General features: G+C 39.6%; 1 protein-coding gene and 1 long non-coding RNA gene across 4 annotated transcripts in view; one reads left to right on the top strand and one right to left on the bottom strand.

The window, feature by feature from the left end:
• Window positions 1–27752, bottom strand: part of LOC124271382 (rho GTPase-activating protein 6-like) — a 112771-nt gene that overhangs the window by 67248 nt on the left and 17771 nt on the right. Inside the window, exon 1 of one of the 3 annotated variants that reach the window (XM_046706753.1) lies at window positions 16335–16428. The exons of the other annotated variants lie outside the window; for them this stretch is intronic. Coding sequence (XP_046562709.1) covers window positions 16335–16359 — 25 coding nt within the window. The 5' untranslated portion in view covers window positions 16360–16428. Of the gene's footprint in view, window positions 1–16334; window positions 16429–27752 lie in introns of those variants that run through there. 3 annotated transcript variants of the gene reach the window in all.
• On the top strand, window positions 2514–26217 carry LOC124271866. The gene is made up of 3 exons (XR_006897167.1): window positions 2514–2525; window positions 18277–18287; window positions 26144–26217. It is a non-coding gene; the product is annotated as an uncharacterized LOC124271866 (long non-coding RNA).

Here is a 27752-nt window from a genome sequence, read left to right as displayed (position 1 = left end):
GATTACTTCTGAGCTCTTCGAGGATGCCTGTGGACCCTTGCAATGTGTCAGTAGCATTTGATGACTTAATAAACGATATGCATATGTGCATCCAAATTACGTCTACGTGCACTTTAGTAATCTACATGAACATGACATTTACGTTCAATTTTTTTTAGGGTGTGATGGCATTTCTGTCTCAAATGGTTCAAACTGTGTGGCAATTAAAACTTGTTTTCTCAACTAATTAAGCTATTTTCTATTTATTTCACGCCACTGAGTTGACAAAGTCACTTAAAAAAATCATCCGCCAAACATCACACATGCAGTTGTCTATTTCAGCGCTGTCACTCAAAGACAATAGCTGGATTAACACTTTCCCTGCTAAGTCCTCGAGCAGGCGCCGGCGGGTCTAGCTATCGACACTTGTTGCTAATTGTCACGCTCTGCAAGTGTTGGTGTCAAGCGTCAGACTACCGTACACAGTAGCTGCATTGTTTTGGGTTACTTATCAAGATGGTGTAACAAATACACCTTCAGGTTGTCCGTAGCGGCGGAGAAATTGGACACTCTCTGTCTCTTGTTGACATTAATGGCAAATTGTTCCTGTTTATTTTGGATTTGTGTTCACTCTGTGCAATCACTCTACATGTACCGATTCTAATGTGGCTTCATTAAGTGGCATTTTAGAGTGAATAAGTGAGTATGGTTTTACGCCACTTTCATCAATATCACGGCGGGGGACACCAGACTTGGCCTTCAAACATTGTACCCATCTGGAGAATCGAACCAGGGTCTTCGGCGTGACGAGCGATCGCTTTTACCACTAGGCTACCCCACCGCCCCGGCATTTCAGAAGTTGGGAAGTACAATACAGACAAACTTTATGGATAACAACTTCTTTATTTCATGAGAGCGATGCTTCGATACAGACTCTTGAACCGTTGTGTTCACTCGAAGCAATCACTTCCTGCTTGACGACGGTACGAGAATCTGTATGGAAACGTCGCACTCACGAAATAAAGAGATTCTAATGTGGATTGGTTTCCCATTCGCGATTGAGTATCATGGAGCTGTCAGCCGGTTGGCTGGTCCTTGCCCGTGATATAACTGGAATATTGCATAACTGTGAAGAAAACAACCCACACCTCAGTATGACCTTAAATATATAAAACCTGTGATATACATCACAAGCATGTTATATAAATATACAAAACATACACATTTATGGATATATACTACTTCTGGTTTGTTGCTTATGGGAAAGTTTCTACCTTGATTCTGCCAAAGCTAAAGTATCCTTTCTTAGTGCCCCAAAACCTTTAAAATATCATCAAACTGTCACATTACATAAGCGGTAACAAAAACATTTTGCAGAGGTGTTTAATGTAAATTAAAGCTTGTTTAACCTTGTATAACCTACAAACATATTAGCGTGAGTCAAAAGATACATATTCAAACATTGTTAAAAAACCAGACGTGTAAAGTAATACTCATTTTTATTGGTATCGATATTTGTGTTTTGAAAGTTGAAATTCGAAACAGAATTTTTAATCATATTGCTTTACCATATATGAAGTTATATTGCAATGATGTTTTGAAAAATAATGACAAAGCCATTGCACTGGTTCTTCTTTCTTGTTTGACTCAAGAGTTTCTCTGTCTTCTATCTTCCCAGATGTTTCCACCAAATAATTCCCACATTAAAATCTCATAAATCTATACTAAAAGAGCATCTCTCCACACCGCTGGGGCTCACTCGTCACACCCGACAAAGAAACTTGAAATCACGGAAGAGAAAGCACGGGACACAAATGCGTAGGCACGCGGCATTCCCCAGACTACACCGTGCTCTCGTGAATGGGATTTTTTCGCATCTATATTCCTACTCATGTTACACTTCAGTTTCAATAACCAACATTCATATTTAACAAAACCACGAGCGTGTCATTCTTGAGCGGACGCGTACTCGTCCACTGCGCATGCGTTAACGATTCTTCCTGTCGGATGATGAAATTGTTGAGGAGGAATAGTTATTAATTTCCTCCTAAGACCTACCTCGTGGTTACGCATCATCGAGAAATCGTTAAGGTAGACGGGCGTAGATTGAGTTTTGTTTCGACATAAACAGTTCCGTTACACGCCACTAGACAGCCATTAATCGTCAACTCGCGATCGTTGTCTCACCATTGTTCATGTAAACTTATGGGAATGAATTTGTACACGATAACCCAGAGATGAAACATTGACATATTTTCCCACATTCATTAATACTGAATCAATATCTACATTGCTCCCCGTGTTTATTGATACTGAGAGATACATATGGATTAAACATTGTCTATATATTTAGATACAACTAGTCCACAGGATACAGGGGATCGATAACAGTTCTATCGTGTTTGTTGTTTACGTCGCAATTGGCAATGTGGCTGCTGCATAACGCCAACCTGTAAACTAATCGACCAGACAAACCAGTGATTGATATTACGAAGGACGATCCATGTGACCTTTTTTGTGCATCCAATATGATAGTGTATGTGCTGGTCATTTAGAAAACTCTGTTTCTAACGAAGACGGGATTCGAACCCATGACCATACGTCGACCAGCGAATTGGGCGAGTGAGCCACCCTTGTCTCCTTGAAGACAAATCTATCCACAAAGGAGTAACAATAAACTGTAACGTTCATGTGTATAATGAACTTCGGATGTATCGAACTGTGAGGCCCTTTAAAGTTTCTTTAATACCCGGAGTTGACTTCTATTGCGAAATGTTTATATAGCTTCATTAAGCGGTTTATAGCTTTAACACGAGTAGCGAATTTCGAAAAACTCCTCGGTCACGCGACTTCATTCCATCCCGAGTGACTGAATATATGTTTGATATTATTTATGCTTGTGTTTGTTTGTGATTTTCCTGTTATCACCCGCTGACGCCGTTGTTTACAGCACTTGCGTCATGGGCTTATCACCTTGATAGGTGACATGTGTATTTTAGCGTGATGATAATATGTTGGATATACCATTCTCTATTCAATATACACTTTATTATAGTTTCTAAGATGATTTGCTAAAAGATCAAAGGCGCCGACAGTACATTATCAGGCGATAAAGTACACTTTTTGCATGACGTCAAACTGTGTTGACGTCACTAAGCCATTCTCGTCTGTCCCCTCGTTATCAAAAGGACTCTTGGTGAACAAAATACCCGACGTCACGAATCTCTGTTTGGACAATACTTTAAAAAAAAAATATAGACTTTTGCAATCGTATGTTGTTTTTATATGTTATGATTAACATATACTTAGAATTTGAACGAAATCGGTGAAGACTGAATATTTTAGAAAATTCGACCGCTACACTCATTACATAAAAAGACACTTGCGATGCTAAAACTTGATCGAAAACCGGACAGTCCGACTATTTCAACCTGCGGTTCAATCAAACCTTACGTTTTTCCCAAAACATTGTGTTGAGCTTGTAGGTAATTCTTTTACCTTTCTGCTCATCGTACTCAATTTGTCTAACTGCATTTCGTATTTGATCACCGACCCTCGCATTAGCACTACCCTCTGCTTTGAACAAACGTCTGGCCTCACTCCGGTAAACATCGACAGTTTTCCGCAGATTTTCTTAGTGACTTGGAAACAGAAAACGGCTCAGCCTGGTTCCCAGGGTCTGCTGCGCTAACGCTTCGACACATGGATCTGGACGACCAGACAGATTAAATATATATAGTTGGCATCCTTATTTTGGCAAATATAATGACGAAAATATCGCCGTTTCTGTCCCGTATCTTACATCGTTACAGGGTAGGTTTAGCGGATATATGTTTAGATCGCCTGGTGAAATAACTAGGGAAAGCGTTTAGATCCCCATGAATGATGTTAATGACATCATATTTAGCCTCTGTCTTTTTGTTAACACGAAAAGCCATTTATTATCTATTTTTTTCTAAGCATAATAATAAAGTTCAATCCATTGTTTTTTAATTGTGGGTGTTGACATTCAGTGACATACTACAGAAAAATATATGACTTATCTTGATTCACTTTGGCACATATCATTTGTAAAATTGTAAAAAAATTAAACAGGTCCATCCATGTACATACTTTTTTTTCACAAAATGTTGTCACATTAAATATCTGAATCGGTTTGCAAAACAACATGAAAAAATTATACCAATATTATTCAAAAATGTTTATCAATACAATAAACATGGTGATTCAAGTGATCTGTACACAAAATACATACAAATATACTGCTCAATATAATGAATTTGACACATTATTTTACTAAACTGAATATACAGATATACACAGTATGATCAGTAGGTTAATACATTACCATAAAAAAAACATACATTGCCATAAAAGTACATATGTTTGAAGATGAACTTTTAAAGACTAATGTACATTCCACTATTTGTGATTTTTACTAATGAAACCTGTCCTGAGTACCGTAGTTTTCTATTGCTTGAAGACAGCATCAGAGTATACATTTGCTATATACTAGTATTGATCATTTTAAGCATGATAACCTTGTGATATTTGAATAGATCCGATGCATGTCAATAATCATATACTTTGATATTCATCCTCGATAATCTCCAGGGTATACGTTCCGATAAATCTCCACTATACCCTGGATGCATCTACGGCTCGAGCCGATGATTTTATTACCTCCCTTGGTTGGCTTTTTATCCAATCAGGTGTCTACGCTGGGAAGTTGAGCGTACCAATCACAACTCACTTTCGCTTTTTAAATTATCTAACCGATTAAACTTGGCAACACAATAATATATTGTTGCAGAGGTACTCTGAAAGAGGTAGAAGGAGTTCTTGCATATATTTTTTTAAAGATTTCAGACCTGTCAATTTGTCTGTATGTTTTCCCCCAAATCTGAGTCGCACTGCGAACAAACTTTCGCGGCTGCGACCGCTATCTTTGTTGACACTGGCAAGCTCGGTTGTAACGGCGGCTTATCTGATTGGCTACTGTGAGAATGCGGAGCCAGCAAAGGGAGGTAATAAAATCATCGGCTCGAGCCGTAGATGCATCCAGGGTATAGTGGAGATTTATCGGAACGTATACCCTGGAGATTATCGAGGATGAGATATAGATGTTATATTGAAATGATATATGAAATGAATAAAAATATTTAATATATTCTTATTATTTCATTTTTTGAAAGCACATACATTCATAAAAATATATGGTTGAATTATGTGTTTCAAATGTATTAGATATATTTATTATTAATTGTGTAATGTGGTAACAACCATTTTCTAGTTACTATTACTGGGCGTTTAGTTTATTTCCAACATACAACAGGAGAAAATGGAACCAAATCATCGAATTATACGTCAACAAATTTGCTAAATTAAGATGCTAAATTTCTATATTCAATCAATGTGGTCGTTCAGATCCATGTTTTATGTGTACGATTTCGAGACAATAGCGAGCTGACACGAAATATCAACGTACATGTCGGTGTTGAAAATGGGGTCTGTGTTATTGTTTACATTACGCCCATGTATAACGATTTTCGTGTTTCGAAACTGCTTAATAACGTTTTCGTTCGCTAAAAGATTTACGGAAACTGTCGATGTTTACCGAAAAGAGACCAGACGTTTGTTCAAAGCAGAGGGTAGTGCTAATGCAAGAGTCGATGATCAAATATGAAATGCCGTTCTGTTGTGACGTCACTTGAATTGTTCGATGACGTAATTGCATTCGGTCAGTCAACCCCGTCAGAGGTTGGTTTTGAGTAAACTTACAGTCAAATTCCTTCCTTGTTTCCTTTTTCTTTTCAACACAAATTCCATGTATTTTAGCAATAATAATGGTAACGCTATTTTTGAGGGCATTATCATTTGCAGAAGCCCTGGGTCTTTTTCAACTTCCCTCCTTCGTCGGGCTGTTAATGGAAGACCTCGGGCTTCTGCAAATGATAATGCCCTCCAAAATAGCATTACCCTTATCACATCACTCATCTAACAACACTGGTGGAAACATTACGTTTGTGATTTTCGACAGATAAAATGTCTCAGCTCGACTCACAATAAAAACATCGACACGGCAGCATTCTCAATGTTTACAGTCCCACAATCGCAAGTCTAGTCAGCTCCATCTTGATTTAGGGTTCTAAACTTACGTTGTAGAAATGCGACGCTCATATTGCCGCATATAGTCTACGTTAATCACAGATGTAATTAAAATAAGTTAGAGAAGATATTTAACCCGAACATAAACCGTCATTAAACTCTTTATTATGTTCTTGTTTGTTTCTTTTTCTTTTCTGGTAGCGTGCGTCTAATGTAGGGGACAGACACGTCAATAGACTGACTGACTGAGTTTGGTTTTACGCCGCTTTTAGCAATATTCCAGCAATATCACCGGGGAGGGGGGCGCTTTATTTTCCACTTTGTTTGTATCTATAAAAAATAGACCCGTGAAGATCCGGGTTAGAATTGGTTTTCAGCAACCCATGCTTCTCGTAAGAGGCGACTAACGGGATCAGGTGGTCAGCCTCGCTGACTTGGTTGACACGGGTCATCGCATCCCTGTAGCGTAGATCGATGTTCATGTTGTTGATCACTGGCTTGTCTGGTCCAGACTCGATTATTTACAGACCACCACCATATAGCTGGAATATTGCTGAGAGCGGCGTAAAACTAACCTTACTCATTCACTCCCTCAACCTATGCTTGTCATATAAGACGATTAAGGGGGTTGACGACTCATGCTTGATACACATGCCATCGTATCCCAATTGCGTAGATAGATGTTCATAATATCAATCACTGGAATGTCTAGTCCAAATTCAGTTATTTATAGTCGGCGGTAATATATCTGGATTACTGATGAGTGCAGACAAAATCTTAAATCTACTATAGATATGCCCCACGTCAGTATGCTTATATTATACAACAAAACATGGTTTATAAATATAACAAAACATGGTTTATAAATATAACAAAACATTGGTTATTACATAACAAAAACGTAGTTTATAACATATAACAAAACGTGGTTTATAACATAACAAAACGTTGTTAATAACATAACAAAACGTGGTTTATAACATATATCAAAACATAGTTTATATCATATAACAGAACATGGTTTATAACATATCCACAAAGCCACCATATCAAAGAATCTTTGCATTCCTTTCGTACGACGCTACACATCACGTGACAGGATGTAGTGTTATCTTCTCAGGCTAACAGACAGCACCACGGAATAATACTTTACACTGTGGCGGTTCTTGTGACCGGGCTATACATAAAAGTAATCACCAAACAATGCGTGGAATGCGAAGAAAATGCAAATAAACAACAACAAATGAATGTATCTCCCGGCCTCCGGGTGATCGTCGGGCCCGTATTCAAGAATAACGCCCGTTTGATGAGATAGATCAAAAGGACCACTTAGTATAACAAGACATAAATTCGTCAGCTGAAACTGTAAGCGGAACAAAATATATAGGTGTCCTCGACATGGGACGCTAGCCGAGGTCATCCAACCTCATCTCATCTGTAAACGCGTCCATCACTATGTCGTTAATGTTGATTTTCACACAAGATAAGATATATTTTCATACTTCATACCCAGTATTCACGCTTTTTACAGCATTGATCAGTTAATGGCCGACCGGCTTTAATCACCGAACCGAAAAAAAACTGTCAAATCGGTCATCTTTGTCACGTTAATTACAGGTGATCGTACAGGTATCGGGCATGGCCTTGGCGATAGGTCGGTACTGAAGCTATTACTTAGGGATATGCGTGTTGAAATATACATATTATTCATGGTATTTGAACATTTCATGGAAACAAAATTTCATTTGTAATTTAACGATCCACTTATCCGATTGATTTGGCAGTATCAACTGGGATCTTGGTTCTTTGAAAGTTCTCGCAAGTTTGAAGTTATTCTCCCACTTTTGTCTCGTGTCCATTTTCTATTTCAATCAATTTTTATCAATCTAGAAGTTATAAGAGAGGTAGATGCACACATATAGTTTTCACGAACATAGCAACAATTACATCATTCGGATGTAGACTTAAGATGTTAGTGACAGAGTGTGGTGTCACGCCGCTTTTAGAAATATTCCTCCAGTATCGCGACTGGCAACACCAGAACTGGGCTGCACGCATATAGGAAATCGAACACAGGCCGCGAACGATCAAACATGATCAGGTTACCGGGGACCAATATTCTTCTCCGGAACTCCCACATGTACAGTCCGTTTGAGTCAGAAACGGACCGATGAATTTCAAATTTTATCATTGTACAAAATTGCCACATAAATATAAATAGTACACATGTTTATCATTTACAAATACCCAACAGCTTTCTTATATTTGAAAATTTTCCGGACTCCACCAAAAAAGGTCTTTAAGAAACTATCATTAAAATTTTGACACAGTTCACTATTTGTTACGTGGGAGGAGTGCAGAGAAAGTGCAGAGAAAGTGCAATTGTAATGATAGTTTCTTAAAGACCTTTTTTGGTGGAGTCCGGAAAATTTTCAAATATAAGAAAGCTGTTGGGTATTAGTAAATGATAAACATGTGTACTATTTATATTTATGTGGCAATTTTGTACCATGACAAAATTTGCAATTCATCGGTCCGTTTCTGACTCAAACGGACTGTAATATATAATTTGCTGTTACTGTTGTCAACTCACTGAAAATCACACATGCGAGATCGTTTACTAGATGATTCTTTTCATAAAGCTTCAGACACAGAAGTTAGCATTGTGTCATCCATCTTTCTACTTTGCTGAACAGAATAACACTATCAAACGTGTCATTAAAATAACATTGTAATCTTTTACTTGAAAGTATATGATCTGTGAAACCGGAATTTTCGTTTTTAATCCTATTTTTATACATTAAGATCCATAGTTTTTTTGTCAATAATCTTCTTTAGCTTTTGGTTATGATATTCCTTCGTGTGACGATTTCTGCAAATGAACGTTAATGGGTTGAGTTTTTGATCAACCACCGCCTGTGAAATGCCAGACCAGTAAGAGTTATGTCCCTTCTTCAATCTGGTTAATATTTTAAGGTGCTTCTTCTTTGTAATAACAGGACATGTCCCAGATATCGATTTCTGACGAATTATTTAACGAAAACATTTTGTTCCGATTATATCAGATGTACCTTTAATTTTTGTTAAAACTCATATCCAGTTATTTACCGATATTCTTATAACGAGGGCCGCAAAGGCATTTTTAGACCAACGCTAGTCTCTTTTGGTTGTTGTTTAACGCCACACTCTGCAATATTCTAGCTATATGGCGGCGGTCTGTAATTAATCCAGTTGGGACCAGACAATCCAATTATCAACAGCATGAGCATCGATATAAACAATTGGGATACGATGACCCGTGTCAACCAAGTCAGCGAGCCTGAGCACCCGATCCCGTTTGTCAGCTCTTATGAGAAGCATGGGTTGCTGAAAACCAATTCTAACCCGGATCTTCATGGGTCTATTTTTATAGATACAAACAAAGTGAAAATAAGCCCCTGAACCTGTTGAAAATCTAGACATTAGAAAGGCTGGGTAGAAGGAAAAATAGCTTGGTTCGGGGACTTTAAGACTAAGGGCAGTAAGGCCCGTGTATCGAATCAGCGTTATGACTGCACACCTTAGCTCAATATTCAAACATATATTTGAATAAAGTTATCAGTAAGATAATAACAGAAACATGGATCATCAACCAGGCACATTGGCCCCTTAACGTTGACAAAATATGGCGACGACGATTCAGATAAAATGGAAAAAGACGTCATTGATGACGTGGCCAAACCGAACTTGTCCCCGGCCTTGAATTTCATTTCAGACATTTAAACAGACAACGGTGTACATTTCCAGTCATTTAGATCTAATTGGCGAACCAGAAGCCCTGCCAAGGTGTGACCGACCTTGATTTACCTTGTGTCAAAGCCGGGCCAATTACACCCACACGAATAGTGAAATTGGCTCCACAAAAACACCATAAAATGTCCCACTATATAAATGGAACGCGCAAGGAACAAATCATTGTCACTATCTAGTGGTAACCCCCCTCGTCAGTCTTGCACAACCTCTTCATGTCACGGTGGGGAACCGTATTGAAATAGTCCAGTTATTTAGTCGGGGGCGTCTCCAGCTTGTTCCTCTGTCATTGTGTGACAAATCCCTATCATTAAAGGGAAATTACCTGGATGTAGGTGGATTCCAATATGGCGTAACATCTCGCGAGAACTTACGTAAAAGCCTGCCGGCGGATATTGACGCCGTTTTGTTACAAATCATTTCAAGAAATTTACCAGTCGATTAATTCTGAATGCCTGCTGTTATGTTGTTCGAATCTGACACGAAACGTGTCCAATCGGTGTCCAAAGCCCCTGAAAGGCCGTGAAAGTGTTAAGTGCGAAGCTCAATGTGAAAGAAAACAATATCACGCGCAATTTCGTTCAACAGATTCGGCGAATGTAGTGGAACGAGGAACAAATGCATCCAGTCAACGACTTGAGTGAGTAAATGAATTTAGGTTTAAGCCGCTTTTAACAATATTCCAGCAATATCGCGGCGGGGACGCCAGAAAAGGACTTCACACATAGTACACATATGGGGAATCGAACCCGGGTCTTCGGAGTGACGAACGAACGCTTTAAGCACTAGCTAGGCTACCCAACCGCCCCGTCAACGACTGGAAGAAAAATGGCGGTTCTTTATAAATACTTTATAAAAACAAACTATGACTAGTTCAGTCGCAGCACTTGAGTTAAATTACGTTCATCTAGTAGAGTGTACGTTGGGATAGGAAGGCGACATTTACGATTTACTTTCCAAGATGGAATTCTATTTACTTTTACTTCTATTTTTATTGCACGTGTAATTTGGCGCTAAAACGTCTGGTAGTGTATCCGATGTCAAAACATTTATTCTGAGAGTTTAACGATTAAGTGTGTTTCCTTTTACAAATCAGAAAAAAATGTTTTCCTCGGCAAAATCTAAAACAACGGAAATGAATTCCAGTTCAGATATAAACTAAACCAACAACAAGTCCTACACAAGTATCAAACAAATATTTCAAATTCTCTAGATGCTGTTAAACACTTAGTACAATTTCATGCTCTTGAAATATATATTTCAACGCATCACCAGCTTCCTTTTGCTGCACGAAAATAACAGTATCTTACTTTTAGCAACTTCCTCAGAAACCTCGACAACCATTTTCTTTAAAAAAAATGCCTCATAAATTAATTATACAAATGAAGTTCACTTCCATGCATGCAAAAAATTAAACATTCTTTTCATAATCTGATTATTGCAGTAATAGACCGTTTAGAGTCGACAATCGAAACAGAGTTTTTTCACAATAACCAGTGCATCGTAGATTCTTAAAGTTAGAATGGAATGTTGCATGGAGATTTAAAAGGGTAAGACAAATATGAAAATAACACAGAAAACCGTTTCTCGGTTAATGAATTGCCAGCCTTGCGTAACAGGGAAGCACTTGACGGGAGCATGGGATACTGCGAGAGATGACGGACAGGGAGGAGAGTGAGGGGGTGGTTGAGGGGGGAGGGAGGTGTTGGTACTCTAGGTTCCGTATGTTATAATGAATGTATCCAGTATTACCCATAAACATGGCACTTGCAGACTGGTGGGTTGGACGATTTTGACAGTTAAGTATTAAAGTATTTACGAAAGAACCCACATTTTAAGAGTATTATCGTTTAAATCAAAGTTATCTGAATAAAAATGACAAAGTTCCAAAATATTTTCTATTTGGTGAAAGAAAGACAAATGTAATACACATTCGTGTAGTTCATTACATGCAGATCTTTTTCGTGTTATTTTATCAGAGAGTAAAGCTTGCAATTGGGGTGCTCCGGTGGAAGATGCTAACCATTTCTTTTAAAATGTCCAAAATTTGTCAGCTGCCGTTTTGATTTGAAGCAAGACTTTGAACTATCAAAGGTTCACTTTGACATTGATAACATTCTTTACGGCAACCCTGCTCTGCCAAATACTATTAATGAAAATATCTTCAGTCATGTGCATTTATAAATACATTGTACGAAGTAAGCGCTTCGATTAATGAATAAATATGTCGTAATATTATCATGTCCATTCATTACGTCCATTCATTTTTGTTCATGTTTCTGCTGGGAGCGGACTGTAATAAGTTACATAACTTGGGCCCAATCCCTTTCAACTTTGAATAAAATATGTTCAAACAAACAAAACGCATGTTAATCGTTTCAGCAACAGCAGAGAAGACTGGTGAAGTCTAGTACATCTTCCAGTACTTGGAAGGAAATTAATGGTTACACGTATGTACACAGTGTATGAATGAGTTTAATTTTACGCCGCTTTTAGCAATATTCCAGCAATATCATGGCGGGGGACACCAGAAATGGGCTTCACACGTTGCCCCCATGTGGCGAATCGAACCCGGGTGGCTCGGCGTGGTGAGCTAACGCGTTAACCACTAGGCTACCCCACCGCCCCTATACAGTGTATGAGTGGATCAACACCCAAGTGCTATGGTTAAGGACGATCCCACTGATAGTTATAAGGTGTGCTGAGTTATGCGGGTTGTGTCGGTGTTCAGGTTCACACAATACTAATAAATCCAAGGTGAGATCGCTAGACTAGGCCACGGCTTACCATGGACTTCTTACCAACTCGTGCACTGAAGCAGGGACGGTAGCGAGTGCAGTTTTTCTAATACAACGCTGTGAAGGTCGGCGTTGATTCTTCGCAAAGTTTAAACGGGTTATGGATTATTCCTAATATTTTCGCCGATAGTAATAACGTATGCGTTAGCTTGAACGGGAACGTAATAAGTACACATTCATAGCTGAAACTATAATATGTGAAATAAATAGTAAAATTGATGTTATATTACATTGAGACCCTGTTGATATTACAACACATTGTTATCGTAGACCCTTCAGTGGTCAAGCAGCCATAGACATGGTGACAGAGGCCCAGATAAGCTGCGTATCCGGGTAAAATGCATAGAAAATTTCCAATTACGCATTGAAAATAATTGTTGCGTACCAATTACGAGATACGCAAAATGTTTAAAACGTACGGAATATATTTATAAAAATCGCTTACGTAATGAAAAAAGACATGGACTATCAAGTTGTACTGTTAGTATATGTAGGACTAGTGTGGTACTGTCAGTATAGGAGGGATTTTTATGAAATCATTTCCATTATATTTAAGTTGGTTTTGATTAGGTATGAACATACCTGCTTAGTAAACGTACTCAATGACATAATACTTAGGTGAGTAAAATGACTGAAATACGCACATATTTGAAAGCATTGGGTAACGGAAAAATGAAATACCCACTCAACATTCATAATACCCACTCCAAAAATACAGGGTACAGTACCCACATGAGCTAAATCTTATTTGGAGTCTGAATGGTGGGTGGGTATTGGGTATAGTCAATGGGAGTCATACCAAAGACTTTAAAATGTCGTTTGTTGTTACCCTGCCTGGCATTTAGGGGGAAAAACAGGGACTGGTCCACTCGGGGTCAGAATTTTCAGTCTGTTGGGGATTTATATTAAACTGTCTATGTGGGCTAGAACTATGAAGCCGGAATCAGGCCGGGCTACGCGTGGGTACATACACGCGACGTGCACCCCGTTTCAACTAACCTCGTTTCAGTCCGATCACTATAATAATAAGAATGAGTTTAAATCAATGAAAGGGTCATAATCAACTATAACTTCACGGGGGCGGTGGGGTAGCCTAGTGGTTAAAGCGTTCGCTAGTCACGCCGAAGACCCGGGTTCGATTCCCCACATGGGTAAAATGCGTGAAGCCCATTTCTGGTGTCCCCCGACGTGATATTGCTGGAACATTGCTAAAAGCGGCGTAAAACAATACTCACTTCACGAATGACCACGTAGAGTGTAGATGGCATTTATGTCCATCACCAAAGGAACAATCCCCTGCCATGATATTGCAGGAATAATGCTAAAAGCGGCGGAAAAACTCTCACTCACTCACCAAAGGAACATTCCTAGTAGTCTTGTTTTGTGTAGAACATGCTCACATATACAGATACCAGGGAAACCGGAAGAATTCCGTTGTCAAGACTTCTACCGTGGACTCATCAGTCAGACGAATTCACTAGACAGGGTAGTTTAACAGTTGGTACATGAATCAGTAGAGAAGTTTAAACAAACAAAAAACTTAGAGTGAGAGTCTTATACAAAATAAATTTACATGAATTCAATGAACAGAACAGAGCAACATATCATAGTTGTAAACAAGGTTAGTCTTCAGGCAAACATGTGTCGTTGACGCAATGCCAGACCGATGTCATCGTGCCTGCTGTGTAGATCTACACATTAACTAAATTAAGCGTAACGTCAAGATAGCGTTGTTTGTGCGGTTGTTTCCTGTTGGTATGGGAAGCTGAATGTACAGGCACGGTCAGATGATGATATTAAACGTCACCTATCCAACCACACCTCTGTCTCTGGTCAGACCTACTGGCGTCCAAAACAGTGTCCGCCATGTTTATCCCCATCTCTTGGCGACTTAGGTCGACTTGGGGCATTCTGAAGGACACGTTTGACATTGACGGAAAGGTAGAAACAAACAAGCCTCGAATATGTCGGAAACAATAAGCAGATCCTTTATCTTGATACGCATGTACCTATATCTATGACGGTACCCAATACAGAATTTTAAGGAGGCGATGTATCGAGTCAAATGGAGAGAGTGGGCTTGGTTTTAAGCTGCTGTTCAATATTTCAGCAATATGACGGCGGGGGACACCAGTGACTGGCTTCACACACAGTACCAATAAGTGACTGAGTGAAGTTTTATGCCGCTTTTCGCAATATGCCAGCAATACCATGGCGGGGGACACCAGAAATGGGCTTCACACATTATACCCATGTGGGGAATCCAACCCAGGTCTTCGGCGTGACGAGTGAACGCTTTAACCACCCAACTACGGTGAAACGGAGACGGTCCTTGATTCGATCACCCATTTGTCTGCTATTGTTCTAACCGTATCATGGTCCCCTGTAGCAATTATTTGGTAGAATTATTTGTTTTAAGCTGCTGTTAGCAATATTCCAACAATATCACGGCGAGAAACACCATGGATGGTTATTACCCAGAGAAAAAACTTCTCAGTTTCACACATGACAGCCATGGTTCCGGGTTCGAATCGGTCCCCAAACCTATTCTGGTTTTAAGATCGACCTAATGAATCGGGTAGCCAGGCTAAATGATTTAGTCGATTGCATACTATTGTTTCCTGACGCCGTGGGCCTTTGCTCCCTATATCAATCACTGGATTGTCTGGTCAAGATTCAATTATTAACAGGCCGCCGTCATACAGTTGAAATATTGGTGAGTGAGACGTTAAACAACAGCAAAATAAAACCACACACGAAAACCATTAGCCATAAATTGAACTTACCGTTGAGCACAGTCTCCGTGTAATATCCGATAGTCTTATTGCCTATAGTAATCGGAGGATCAGATTGAGCACAGTCTCCGTGATATCCGATAGTCTTATTGCATATAGTAATCGGAGGATCAGATTGAGCACAGTCTCCGTGATATCCGATAGTCTTATTGCATATAGTAATCGGAGGATCAGATTGAGCACAGTCTCCGGGTAATATCCGATAGTCTTATTGCATATAGTAATCGGAGGATCAGATTGAGCACAGTCTCCGTGACATCCGATAGTCTTATTGCATATAGTAATCGGAGGATCAGATTGAGCACAGTCTCCGGGTAATATCCGATAGTCTTATTGCATATAGTAATCGGAGGATCAGATTGAGCACAGTCTCCGGGTAATATCCGATAGTCTTATTGCATATAGTAATCGGAGGGTCAGATTGAGCACGCACATATCGGAAACACCCTTGCGTACATTTACAGTGTAGAATGTTATACCGAAATATCGCAGATGTAATTAAAGCAAAATGAGTTTACATAATTAAGCCTAAAAGTGAACCACAACTACCTGGCATATGTATCTAGTCCTCACACACAACCAGTATTAACAGTTAACACAATAATAATCAATAAGTTCACCATATTTCGTGTACTACATACGATTACTTTTAAGTAATTTGATAAATTAAAAATATTGACAAAGTGACTACAAGAACAATATCTTTAAGTGACAGTTTCAGGAAGAAAGGGTTGACTGCTTAACAAAGGTATCAGAACCCGTCGGGTTGAAAGAACAGATATGTTGAAATCAGTAAGTCAATCAAATCTTCAAGCAGAAAAAAATATAAGATATTTTCTCAGACGAAATAGTAAAAGTCAGTTACCGGTGTCTGTTAATTGTAGAATCATGAAAGGCCCGTATGTGTTTTCTATTCCCTCGTCCCTGTCTCATGAGAGTCGCCGCCACAACCTCCCCTGTCAGCAAGCACCACGCTTTGCCCGATCCTTGCCGTGTTTACATTATTATATCTTACTCAAGGCAACGAGGAGGCAAGCACTGCTGAAAAAAATCTTGCGGAATTCTAATTCTGACGGCCACGGGGCCCTGAGTTCGGTCCGAATTCCGACGCAAGATATACATAATGTTTGCATGGGTATGTGTTCACGGATCAGGGTTAGGCAGTGCATGGCGCCAAAACGCAACAGCTTCGTTGGTGACCTCACTTCAATACATCTGCGATAGTGACGAAGTTGTGGCCCTCTGCCAACGCTTTCAGTGTACGGCTTGATGGGAAATGCAGACAGTTACTTAGCATATTAGAAGGAAGACAGTAAGCTGTATAACAGAATGACAACCCATTCGCAAGCCATGAAGGTATAGTTGCATGTCGATGACTCAGTTTCAATGTATTAGTTGAGATCATCACGTTATTGATGCCAACGAAAAATATGTCATGAGTACATCATGCTTAGCACATCCCATTCTAAATGTTCTGCATCATACTTTGTTTACTAGTGTGTGAAGTTCGTTACAGACGACAAGTCACAGACTTGGAATTCCAGCAAAATAAGTAATTCTTAATTATCTTCCGTTGAAAATGGTATATCTTTTTTCTAACACGTCACCCACAGCATTTACGGTGCGTTCGGTGCATGCAACTGTACTTACGACCCGAAAGAAAACTTCAAGGGAGATTACTCTTGAATCATATCCATCGCAATGTCCATTGTCCAAAAAACTTGTTATTTCTATCGGAACAAGCTTCCTGTCCAACCTAAAACTAAGCAAATGTAAGTTTTAGCACATTCTCGAATATTATTTACAAATCGGATTTTTTGGACGAGACAAATTATTCCTAGAAAAACTTCCATGTTGTATTTTAGAAAACGATAAATAATAATTTATAACACAACAAATTACGAATTCTATTCACCAGGTCCTGAAATGACGCACGTGCTTCTCCAAAGAGTGAGTGAGTTTGGTTTTACGCCGCTTTTAGCAATATTCCAGCAATATGACGGCGGGGCACACCAGAAATGAGCTTCACACATTGTACCCATGTGGGGAATCAAACCCGGGTCTTCGGCGTGACGAGCGAACGCTTTAACCATCAGGCTACCCCACCGCCCGCTTCTTCAAAGAAAATAACAGGATCTACCAATGACGTGGTTCCTACTTACACTCCGATGTAAACAGACAGGCAAGTATAAAATTGGATTTGACAAAAACATTACAAATATGATCAAAACGTTCTTGGGCTGGAAACAATCAGCGGAACAATGAAGGCCCAAACACATCCATTATACCTTTAAAATTCATAACCGTCGACAGACCATTTTTTGTTCCATTCATTTTTAAACACCAACAAACATGAGTGTATATAATTTTCTTGTGCAAGCAGTTTAGTATGACCCACATGTAACCTGGATTGAGTGGTCAGTTTGTTTGTTCTTGTATAAGGCTGCATACAGCATATCCCCAGCTAAATGTAAATACATGTAAGTAAGTCTGGACAATCAATCTACGCAATTGGGATACGATGACATGTGTCATCCAAGTCAGCTAGCCTGACCACCCGATCCCCTTAGTCGCCTTTTACGATAATTATGGGTTGGTGAAGACCAATTCTAACCCGGATCTTCGCGTGTCGTCATAGTAAATGACGAAACCAAATTTGTGCTCCTACCCCGTCATATGTAGCGTTGCTGTAAATATCAACCAGTCTGGTCAAGACCCAAGTATTTATAGGAGTAATGGCTGGAATACAGCTGAGTAGTGCGACGTAAAACAGCAATCATTCTTGGCCTCGTCCTCACTTCATCCAGTTGTTTGTACTGTCCTTCGCCAACAGGTTTTATATTCTGAGTTTATGTGTCATAAATGTATAACTTGTTTTAGTCACTATATTGCGTAAATACTGTTGAATAATGGCTATAATACTACCCCAAATCTGAACTCATACCAGCACATGCGATATAAAGATTATACACCATATTGTAATCCCTAAACTGCCCAGGTCTCACTGTCCGTTCATGAACTAATACATCAATTGAGTGACGTTAACAATACAAGATAACAAACGCCTTTTCTCATCAGCTGGAAGTGGAGGGGGAGCATTAAACGAATAAATAGCCTGTATTTTTATGTGGTCATTAGGTAACGATTCCTACGTACCAAGCGTTCGGCAAACACATATACACGCCCTCAAATTGCACGTGCTCGTGACAGACGGTGAACCGTTTTCAAATGCTTGCTGTATCCCTGGAAGCCATATTACAGAATGAAGTATTGCAAACTCATTGAAATATTTTAGTTTATTTGCGTAAGCAGGGCTTCCATGAGGAACTGTGCAGAGGCTAGGAGTGCAATCAACAAGCAGTGCTGCTCTGTGAAATCTAGTCAGGCAGGAAGGGGAGGCTGAAATGTTTGAACGTCGAATGCGCACGGCTGATATAAGAATAACGAGTTTAACACAATTCTGTTTAGCGAATTTCGATGAAATCTTGAGGATATCATTACATATACCCTAAAATAGCATGGCCATGTCCCGTGAAGAATTTCACAAGCAGGTATGGACATACAGCGGTGAATCGGGGCTATTTATGTGACAAATTGCTTTAAACTATGTTAAATATTATCGTCAATGCTACAGGATAATCTGTCTAAGCAGATTCCATTAGGCGTAAAGGTCAGCATATTGCTAAATGGGCGTAAACGGCAAAATATGTTATGGAATATTTAAAATATATTAACCTCAAAACAGGAAAAGGAGTCTTCATGACACACCAGGAAATATTTGAAATGTTTAGTTTAAAACGGGAACGAGTATACGTCATTTGCAGGAAATGAATTATTTTGGGCGATTTAAAAGAACGATTCCAAAGATACCAGGAGATGGGTGACTAAGCTGTCCTCATCTAGCAAGGATTCATCAACAACAGATGATGAAATCTTTGAACGGCATTTAGAATTTATTAATTCCTGGCTTCTATTTGTCCATTCCTCTTACATCTTCAGCGCTAATTGACTACTGGCTTCCATTGTTATCTTATCACCGTTGTTGTTTCACATATACTTATATAGCTATCTCCCATTTCTGGTGCCCCTAGCCGTGATATTGCTGGAATATTGCTAAAAGCGGCGTAAAACTAAACTCACTCACTCTCTCACTCTATATATAGCTGTCTGTTACCTTGTTTTCTCATTCACCCGATGAAGGTGTAAGACCATAGTCCGAAATGTCGCGTGCCCCAAAATCAAGAGTTGACATCAATAAATTCTCGCCTTTAACAGATGATGAAATTGTAGAAAAATAATATAACAATATTGGAGGTGTTTACGGATAAAAATCATGCATATTTTGAAAAATGCAACAGCCGGATGTCCGTTGACAATATATACACCGCAAAAAACGACTTCCTAGAGTAAAGTACCGTTGAATAACTTCTTTATAACATAGAGAATCTGATATGGTTGTGGAGTCAGTAAAACTGCGCAGAGGTATCTTGACAATAACGTTGTTCCTCACACAATTCTCTCTCGTATCGGAACGCCATATGGAGACCTCCTATAATTGTGGTTAGTGCTATTTCGGTCTGCATTACAACGGCTTATATAACGACAAGTGCTCCAACATGCTCACACTCACTCCATCACTGAATACCCCCACTGCCTACCCTATCTAACTCTCCTAACGCCATGATGAGCTGTAAATACGAATGAGTGAGTGAGTGAGTTTAGTTCTACGCCACTTCTAGCACTGTTCAATATCACGGCGGGGGACACCATTAATGGGCTTCACACATTGTACCCATCGGGGAATCGAACCCTGATCTTCGGCGTGACGAGTGAACGCTTTAACCACTAGGCTACCCTACCGCCTTAAGTACAAATTAACTTGAGTTGTAAACTCATCCTACTGAAAAATCATCAGTTGTGAAATTTCGGGAAACTCAGGCTTCTTAACGCTAACGGTTTGGTTGCCAACCAACAATACCATACCAATTATCGGATTTTCACTGTATTTTCCAGGCAGAGAAAACACTTCGACTCAATACATTTTCTCGGGATGCGGTTTGGCAGACTTTCATACAACTAATCCTATGATAAACAATTATGTCGCAGCTATTTATCACTTCCTTGTCTCAGTGCAGTTGCACGAAGTATGATAATTATAACTAAATGTTAAAGAAAAATATTAGTTACAAAACCATTCACTGCAGATACAGATCGAAGATTTATTACAAGGGATAGTCACCGATGAATGTCGGGTGCCAGTCAAACGCATCTTTATTGTGGATGTGTCGTATGGAAGTTATTATCGTAAGCCAAGCCTCATGCGTTACCATCAAAAGTGAGCATTCTTTCCTGTCATACTACCAGCAATAATGATCTATGGTGTAATATAGTGCATTTCAAGCCCCCCCCCAAAAAAAACAACAACAACAAATCATAACAAAACAAAAAAACTCCGATGCACTGTGTTTGTATTTAAAAAAGCAGAGTGTTGATGGTGGTGTGTGGAGTTTGGCTGGGGTTGAGCAGTGCGCTGCATCAGAGTTCACATCAAACAGTTGTGTGTTGTGATTATTGTATCAAAGGTACTCCAGACAGGGTTGGTGCGTGCGAAGTGCATCCAACGTTCCTGGTGCAGTAATTGCCACAATAATTTTATGGCCCGTATAAATTAGGACTTGAAAGTCTTTTTGCCTGTGTTTATGATCTCGCTTGATACTGATAGCATGATGTAACTGTATGTCTGGGTAATATATTTTGTTTGAATGTAAATTATAATGTAATTACGTGTTTATTTTTGTAGGTGCATTATTGAGTATTAAAATACATGTTTTTCATATTTCTATAAGTGTTTTCATGTTATAAGTATAGAGTCAATCGAGCCATCCTTGACGGTTCATTCTTGAACAAAATGGCAACCATTAACACGTTTGCTATCATGTAAGTGGAGTAATTCGAGCTGTTTATGTGTATTAATACACGTCCCTAACGCAATTAGTCCGGAATGAAGGGGTTCGGTATAATGGGGTTGCACTTTATTTTGTCACGGTGTTTTTGTCATTCCATTGTAATATTACGCCACACTTCCGATGTTGTAACACATCTACGTCTACTCACTCATCGGCGGTGGGGTAGCATAGTGGTTAAAGCGTTCGCACTCGTCACGCCGAAGACCTGGGTTCGATTCCCCACATGGGTAAAATGTGTAAAGCCCATTTCTGGTGTCCCCGCCGTGATATTGCTGGAATATTGCTAAAAGCGGCGTAAAACTAAACTCACTCACTATTTACTGATCAATTGAATTAGTCATTATAACCAGGGTATTGGGAAGCCGTTCCATCTCTGTTAATTTAATTTCCCATTTAACAGATAAATGTGTCAAAACATTACATACTTCCTATGAATTCTGTAACTTGTAATTTCTGGCTTATATCAATAACTATAAATACAGGTAATATGTCTTCCTTGTATCTTCTAAAACGTTGCTTATCTTTCCTTATCTGATTTGGGCCAAGCACTTCCCTGGAAGTCTGGTTTGTAAGTAACGGGACTCAGAAATAACATATTAATTACAACAACAAAAATACAAGCAGGTAATGAAAGCTATTACTGTACACCAAACGATATATTAAAGGTAGAACGTTCATAAAACGCATACAGTTAAATACAAAACTGTGGTTGTTCAAACGCGAGTATATTGTACATGTATATCGGAACCTCAAGCAGTGTCGTCTTTTAACACTGGGGCAGTTTGATGCCGGGAGATAGACCCTCTTATTCCACATGTCTACAGAAGGCAAACAACTGGCTGATTATGGAGGATATCACATGGAGGGTTCATTGTTGTCTGTATAAGACTGCTACAGAGTTTCTAATTATACAATACAGCAAAGTCGGCGCATATTTTCGGCGGCGTTCCCGGTACACGGCACCGAGTACAACGACCCTAATTAGGAACAGAGCTGTATTAAAATGGGGATTCTAGCACTGAGCGGTGCACCCAAACACGCCCTTGTCCTCATAGTGAAATAAGTTTGTTTTCCGCCGCATTGATCAATATTTTCATTATCTCACGTTGCTAGTTTGATTGGGCAAAAAGCAAAACGTGATGCAGGTCTCAGACGTTTAAATAGTGAAACCTTTCCTGCTTGGTGCTGAGAAACATAGCGACATTTCTGGGATGTAAACCCACGAATATGTAGTTTCCTGGCAGGCGCCAAGGGGTTACTCTTGCACAACGAATATCTTCGTCCTGGACAACTGTGCCAACGCAGTTAGCTGTGATCTAACGTGGCTTTAGACAAGAGCTTCGTAACACGGAGTCTTTGAAATACTGCACATTGTAACAAGCATTGTTTCACGTTGGAGAAGCAACCACTGGAAAAGTGACGTCATATACAGCCATTGTGGCATATAATTGAAAACAATTTCATCAAATAACGTCACATAGGTCTATGACGTCCTTTTGATTTTTCAAATGACGTCATGCAACAAAAGACTGAACTAGGTTTTGTCTACGTTCTTCTACATTTCTTTGTAAAGAAAGTTAGTTTCACTAAGAACATTTAATCCCCGAGACTGTGGAACTCGTTGGTTCTTCTCTATTTCTATTACAAAATTTCATGGACACTTTTCCTACCAATGCCACAGTTCGAGTCGACGGTATTTTCAACAATAGAGCGGTGACCTACATAACACCGGATAATAGAGGGTGCCATGGGAGGTGTACAGGTTTAATAAAAACACTATACGGAAATGACATTTTGTCGGATCCGTTTTGATCCGAACTCAAGATCGGGCTTCACTCTTTAGGTGAGCTAACAGAGGCCTATGCAGAACTACTAATTATAGACAAGCAGTTGTACCTTGATGTGGAAATACCTGCACTCATGTTGTTATATGTGATGAACGGTGCACCCGCTACAGACCAAGTACACTTCTGAAGATCGCCTTGGAATTTGAGATTAGTAAGATTGTGTTATGAATGCCAGATTGTGTTGTGAATGCCAGATTGTGTTGTGAATGTCAGACTGTGTTATGAATGCCGTATCATTTCTTTACTTTGTTGTTTTGCACTTCAGCGCTACCTGCGCATGCGTTGTTGGGTTGGGTGCGGAGCTCGGATGAAAGCACGTGCAGTTACATGATTGAAAGGGACCGCACACCGGGTATGAGTGCAACTGCGAGTAGGGTACACATTCACATTACCTGACGTGGATTCACTGGATGTATATTCATGTTATGTTGAAACTGAGTTCAGTATGTGCTAACTATAGAACCAGGGGCACCGGGTATACCTAGCAAAGAATATACCAAGAAATGCATCACCCTTTGTCTGGGGTCGTCGACCAGGGTTGAAGTGGAGCCACGAGTACTCTCTGTACTGTTTAAAACCGCGATGAACCAAACTCACTCACTCGTTTAGGGACCTTGGTATATGATAGGAAGGATGGGCGGAAATAAACATAATATAGTTCAGGGCTATAAAACAGACTAGAGTGTAGGGGTGTTCTTGAACTACAATATGCTTGCACACATTTTGGGAAACAAGTGCGTGTTTTTGCTATAAATTGACCGTTGTTACCTTGTTAAATATATACGGGATGGTCGAAATAGAGCATAATATAGTTCAGGTACAACAAAACAGACTAGGGTGTTCTTGAACAACAAAATGCCCGCATGCATTTCGGGAAACAAGACTGACTGACTGAGTTTGGTTTTACGCCGCTTTTAGCAATATTCCAGCAACATCACGGCGGGGGGACACCAGAAATGGGCTTTACACATTGTACCCATGTGGGGATTCGAACCCGGGTCTTCGTCGTGACGAGCCAACGCTTTAACCATTAGGCAACCCCAACGCCCCAAGATTACGATGAACGTCGGACACACGTCCTTGAACAGAAACGGAGTGGTGTGTGTGTGAGGTGGTGGTAGTGGTATGTGTGTGTTGTTTAAACGACCAAAATATAGAAACCGTTTTATTTTGCTGAAACATCTCTGAGATTAAAATCTAAAAATCCAAGAATACCCGGGTCTTCGGCGTGACGAGCCAACGCTTTAACCACTAGCCTACCCCACCGCCCCCGGGAAACAAGAGGGTTTCTTAGATACTAATTAATCAATCAATTGTTACCTTGCTAAAGATGAATAATTTAGTTGTGTGCTATTTCATACATGACAGGGGTGGTGGGGTAGCCTAATGGTAAAAGCGTTGGCTCGTCACGCCGAAGACCCGGGTTCGAATCCCCACATGGGTACAATGTGTGAAGCCCATTTCTGGTGTCCCTCGCCGTAATATTGCTGGAATATTGCTGAAAGCGGCGTAAAACCAAACTCAGTCAGTCAGTCATACATGACCATGCAGTATGGTTAGAAACGGGGGTGCGCTCACAACCCCCTGATTCGAGCATGTACCCTTCGATCTATATGTTTATAATAAGATATAACTGTACATGATGATGGAGTACTCCGTACTGTGTATGTCCACAACTTAAAGGGTTAACAATCATCGACAGACAGGCGAATGACGTAACAAGAACAATGTACAAAAACATGGTTTAATCTATACTTCTCGAAGCACAGATAGTATACATACAGATGCTGATAGCGGTTGACAGCTGGGTGGGTCGTTCATGACTAATGTGACATCATCGTTGAGTCTACATGAATCAGGGTATCCTTTAATTTAAGTCCAGGAGAACCGTACCATAATATTCAAACAAAGTACATTAAACTACGTTTATAACAACACGTTTATGAATAACTGACGGATATTACGAACTGTTTTTGGTCCCAGCCACTTGCTGTGTATTTTAGTATAAATGCGTATAACGAACTACTGTTATAACGAACGAAATTCAGTGGTCCTTTTGAGTTGGTTATATTCGTTAGACTGTTGTTTTCTGTAGTGGTATCAATACAAACGGGTAATTCATTGAAAATAATCAGAAATTTAACTGACGGTCATCTTTTAAGAAGTCTCAAGAGTCTCGTTATGATATCAGTGTACTGTTACGCCGCAGACAACGGTGCACATAGTCTGTCGTACAGACCCTGAACCAAACATATCTAAGAAAGCCCAAGCAAGTCTAGATGACGTGGCAGTCTAGATTTCCACAGTTTCAGGGTCTCTGAAAATGAACAGGTCTCAGGGATCCTTTTCATTAAGTTCTATTTTTTTATTATGAACTGATATTTTTCTCTGTAAAATATGTTCATTTCAGAGACTAGTTGTTAGCCTAGGGTTCACAGTAAAACGTCCTGCATGAATTGACGAAGTTCGGTTTAACAAATCATTGGTTTTATTTACAAATTATGTGTCGGGAAGTGGATTCACCGGACTGAAGGGATCGAAATTAATGAGGACTGGTGTCACTTAGAAAGACACAAACACATTTTCGGATTCGGTGTTTCATTATACCCTATGATGTATTATAGCTGTGCATGGTGGTGCACCATGAGATTAGTGAGGTGAGGTGGATCATTATACCCTATGATGTATTGTAGCTGTGGTGGTGCACCATGAGATTAGTGAGGTGAGGTGGATCATTATACCCTATGATGTATTGTAGCTGTGGTGGTGTACCATGAGATTAGTGAGGTGAGGTGGATCATTATTGCACTTACTGTATATTGCCACGTCCGTGCACATGTGTGTATGGTAGATTTCACTAGTCCAGACTGATGTCAGTTTTATAGTGCCAGCCCACTAAGATACCATGCAGCAGTATAGCATGGATACCCAACTCTGTATCCTGGCTGAGAGCCTACTAGTCCGTGTTTTATCCCAGGTGACGAGCACCAGGCAGGGCAACAAAGAGTAACGTTTCTTTTGAATGACGCTGCCGGGTCGAACCAACAATCCTCTCCATTACACCATGAACAAATATACTTCTCATTACATAATTCTGGATACGGTGATGGCGTAGGTCGTAAAATTACCAAGGAGCTTAACTGCAAACTTTTCCGAAGTTTCGCTATCTAAAATGTAGCTTTATCAACGTTTATGCAAGTGCACTTTACATCACTCATACGATATGGTTCTAACACATGCACCTTACCACCTCGACATGATCTAATCATGTTTACTGATGGGTAAAAATGCGTCTGGTAATATACTATGTGTGTATTGAGTTGCAAGGTCAAGGTTTCGTCATGACAATGCCACGTTTTCTATGAGACTATCGTCAGGACGTAGCAGAACTAATAAGAAGGATTGGCCTCATAAGCTTTTTTTCCATGTTTCTTTCATCTATGTTGATTCTTTAACGAGAGTGGCTGGTGCTTTTTTGTGACATCTTAAATGCCGCGTCCAACAAAACATGCACATCGCCATAAAGTAGAAAATAAAACAGCAGTTAAGACCCGGTAACGCTATATTGATGATAAGTTTTGGGGGTAATATTACCATCACCGATATGACAAAAGCCAGTATAACGTGAAGAAAGGTAACGTTTACACTTGCCAGGTGAATCACAAGTCTTCCCCCAACCAGTGTTATGTACACATAACCGATGGGTACCATGTGTCGATACACTCTCAGCATATTCAGTTTCAAACAGAGCGGTCGTTCTCTGTACCAACTGACCCTTAACCTACCGGGTTTGCACTGACGAAGGTCAACAGACGGAGTATACTAACTACTATAGCAGAAGACGTACACTCGGTGAAGTGTAATATTTAACCTTGGTTGATTTAACACCATATCATCCCAAATACCAGCAGTGACTAAATACAACATATATAGTGGTGTATAATTTTCTTATATACCTACTTTCATATAGGGCTATTTACAGTGTACGAAATACGTCTTAATAATGGTAGTTATCTATTTTAACATACCAAGTTTGGGTAAACATTTAATCCCTGACAAAAAAGTTATATTCTTTAAAAATATGTATCCACAAAAATAAATGAAAATCAAAATAGGTCCAGGACAATTTTTAAGCTAAGAGACTAACCTAATCTGAACGGTTCTATTCTAGACTTGAAAAATCAATTTTGACATGATTTGGAAAGATTTTAAATCCTGTGAGTCCATTTTTTTTCACATAGCTTTATTTCATGAAAGAATTATAGAAATGTATTTAATATAATCACCTACCCGTCTTAACAATCATAGTAATTACTTGCTTGTCTCCTATTCATTAGGGGCGGTAGGGTAGCTTAGTGGTTAAAGCGTTGGCTCGTCACGCCGAAGACCCGATTCCTCACATGGGTACAATGTGTGAAGCCCATTTCTGGTGTCCCCCGACGTAATATTGCTGGAATATTGCTGAAAGCG

This window comes from Haliotis rubra, unplaced genomic scaffold (genome assembly GCF_003918875.1).
Source record: "Haliotis rubra isolate DU_JTF1 unplaced genomic scaffold, ASM391887v1 Scf1, whole genome shotgun sequence".
Lineage (NCBI taxonomy): Eukaryota > Metazoa > Mollusca > Gastropoda > Lepetellida > Haliotidae > Haliotis > Haliotis rubra.
This window is presented reverse-complemented; position numbering and strand designations above follow the sequence as displayed.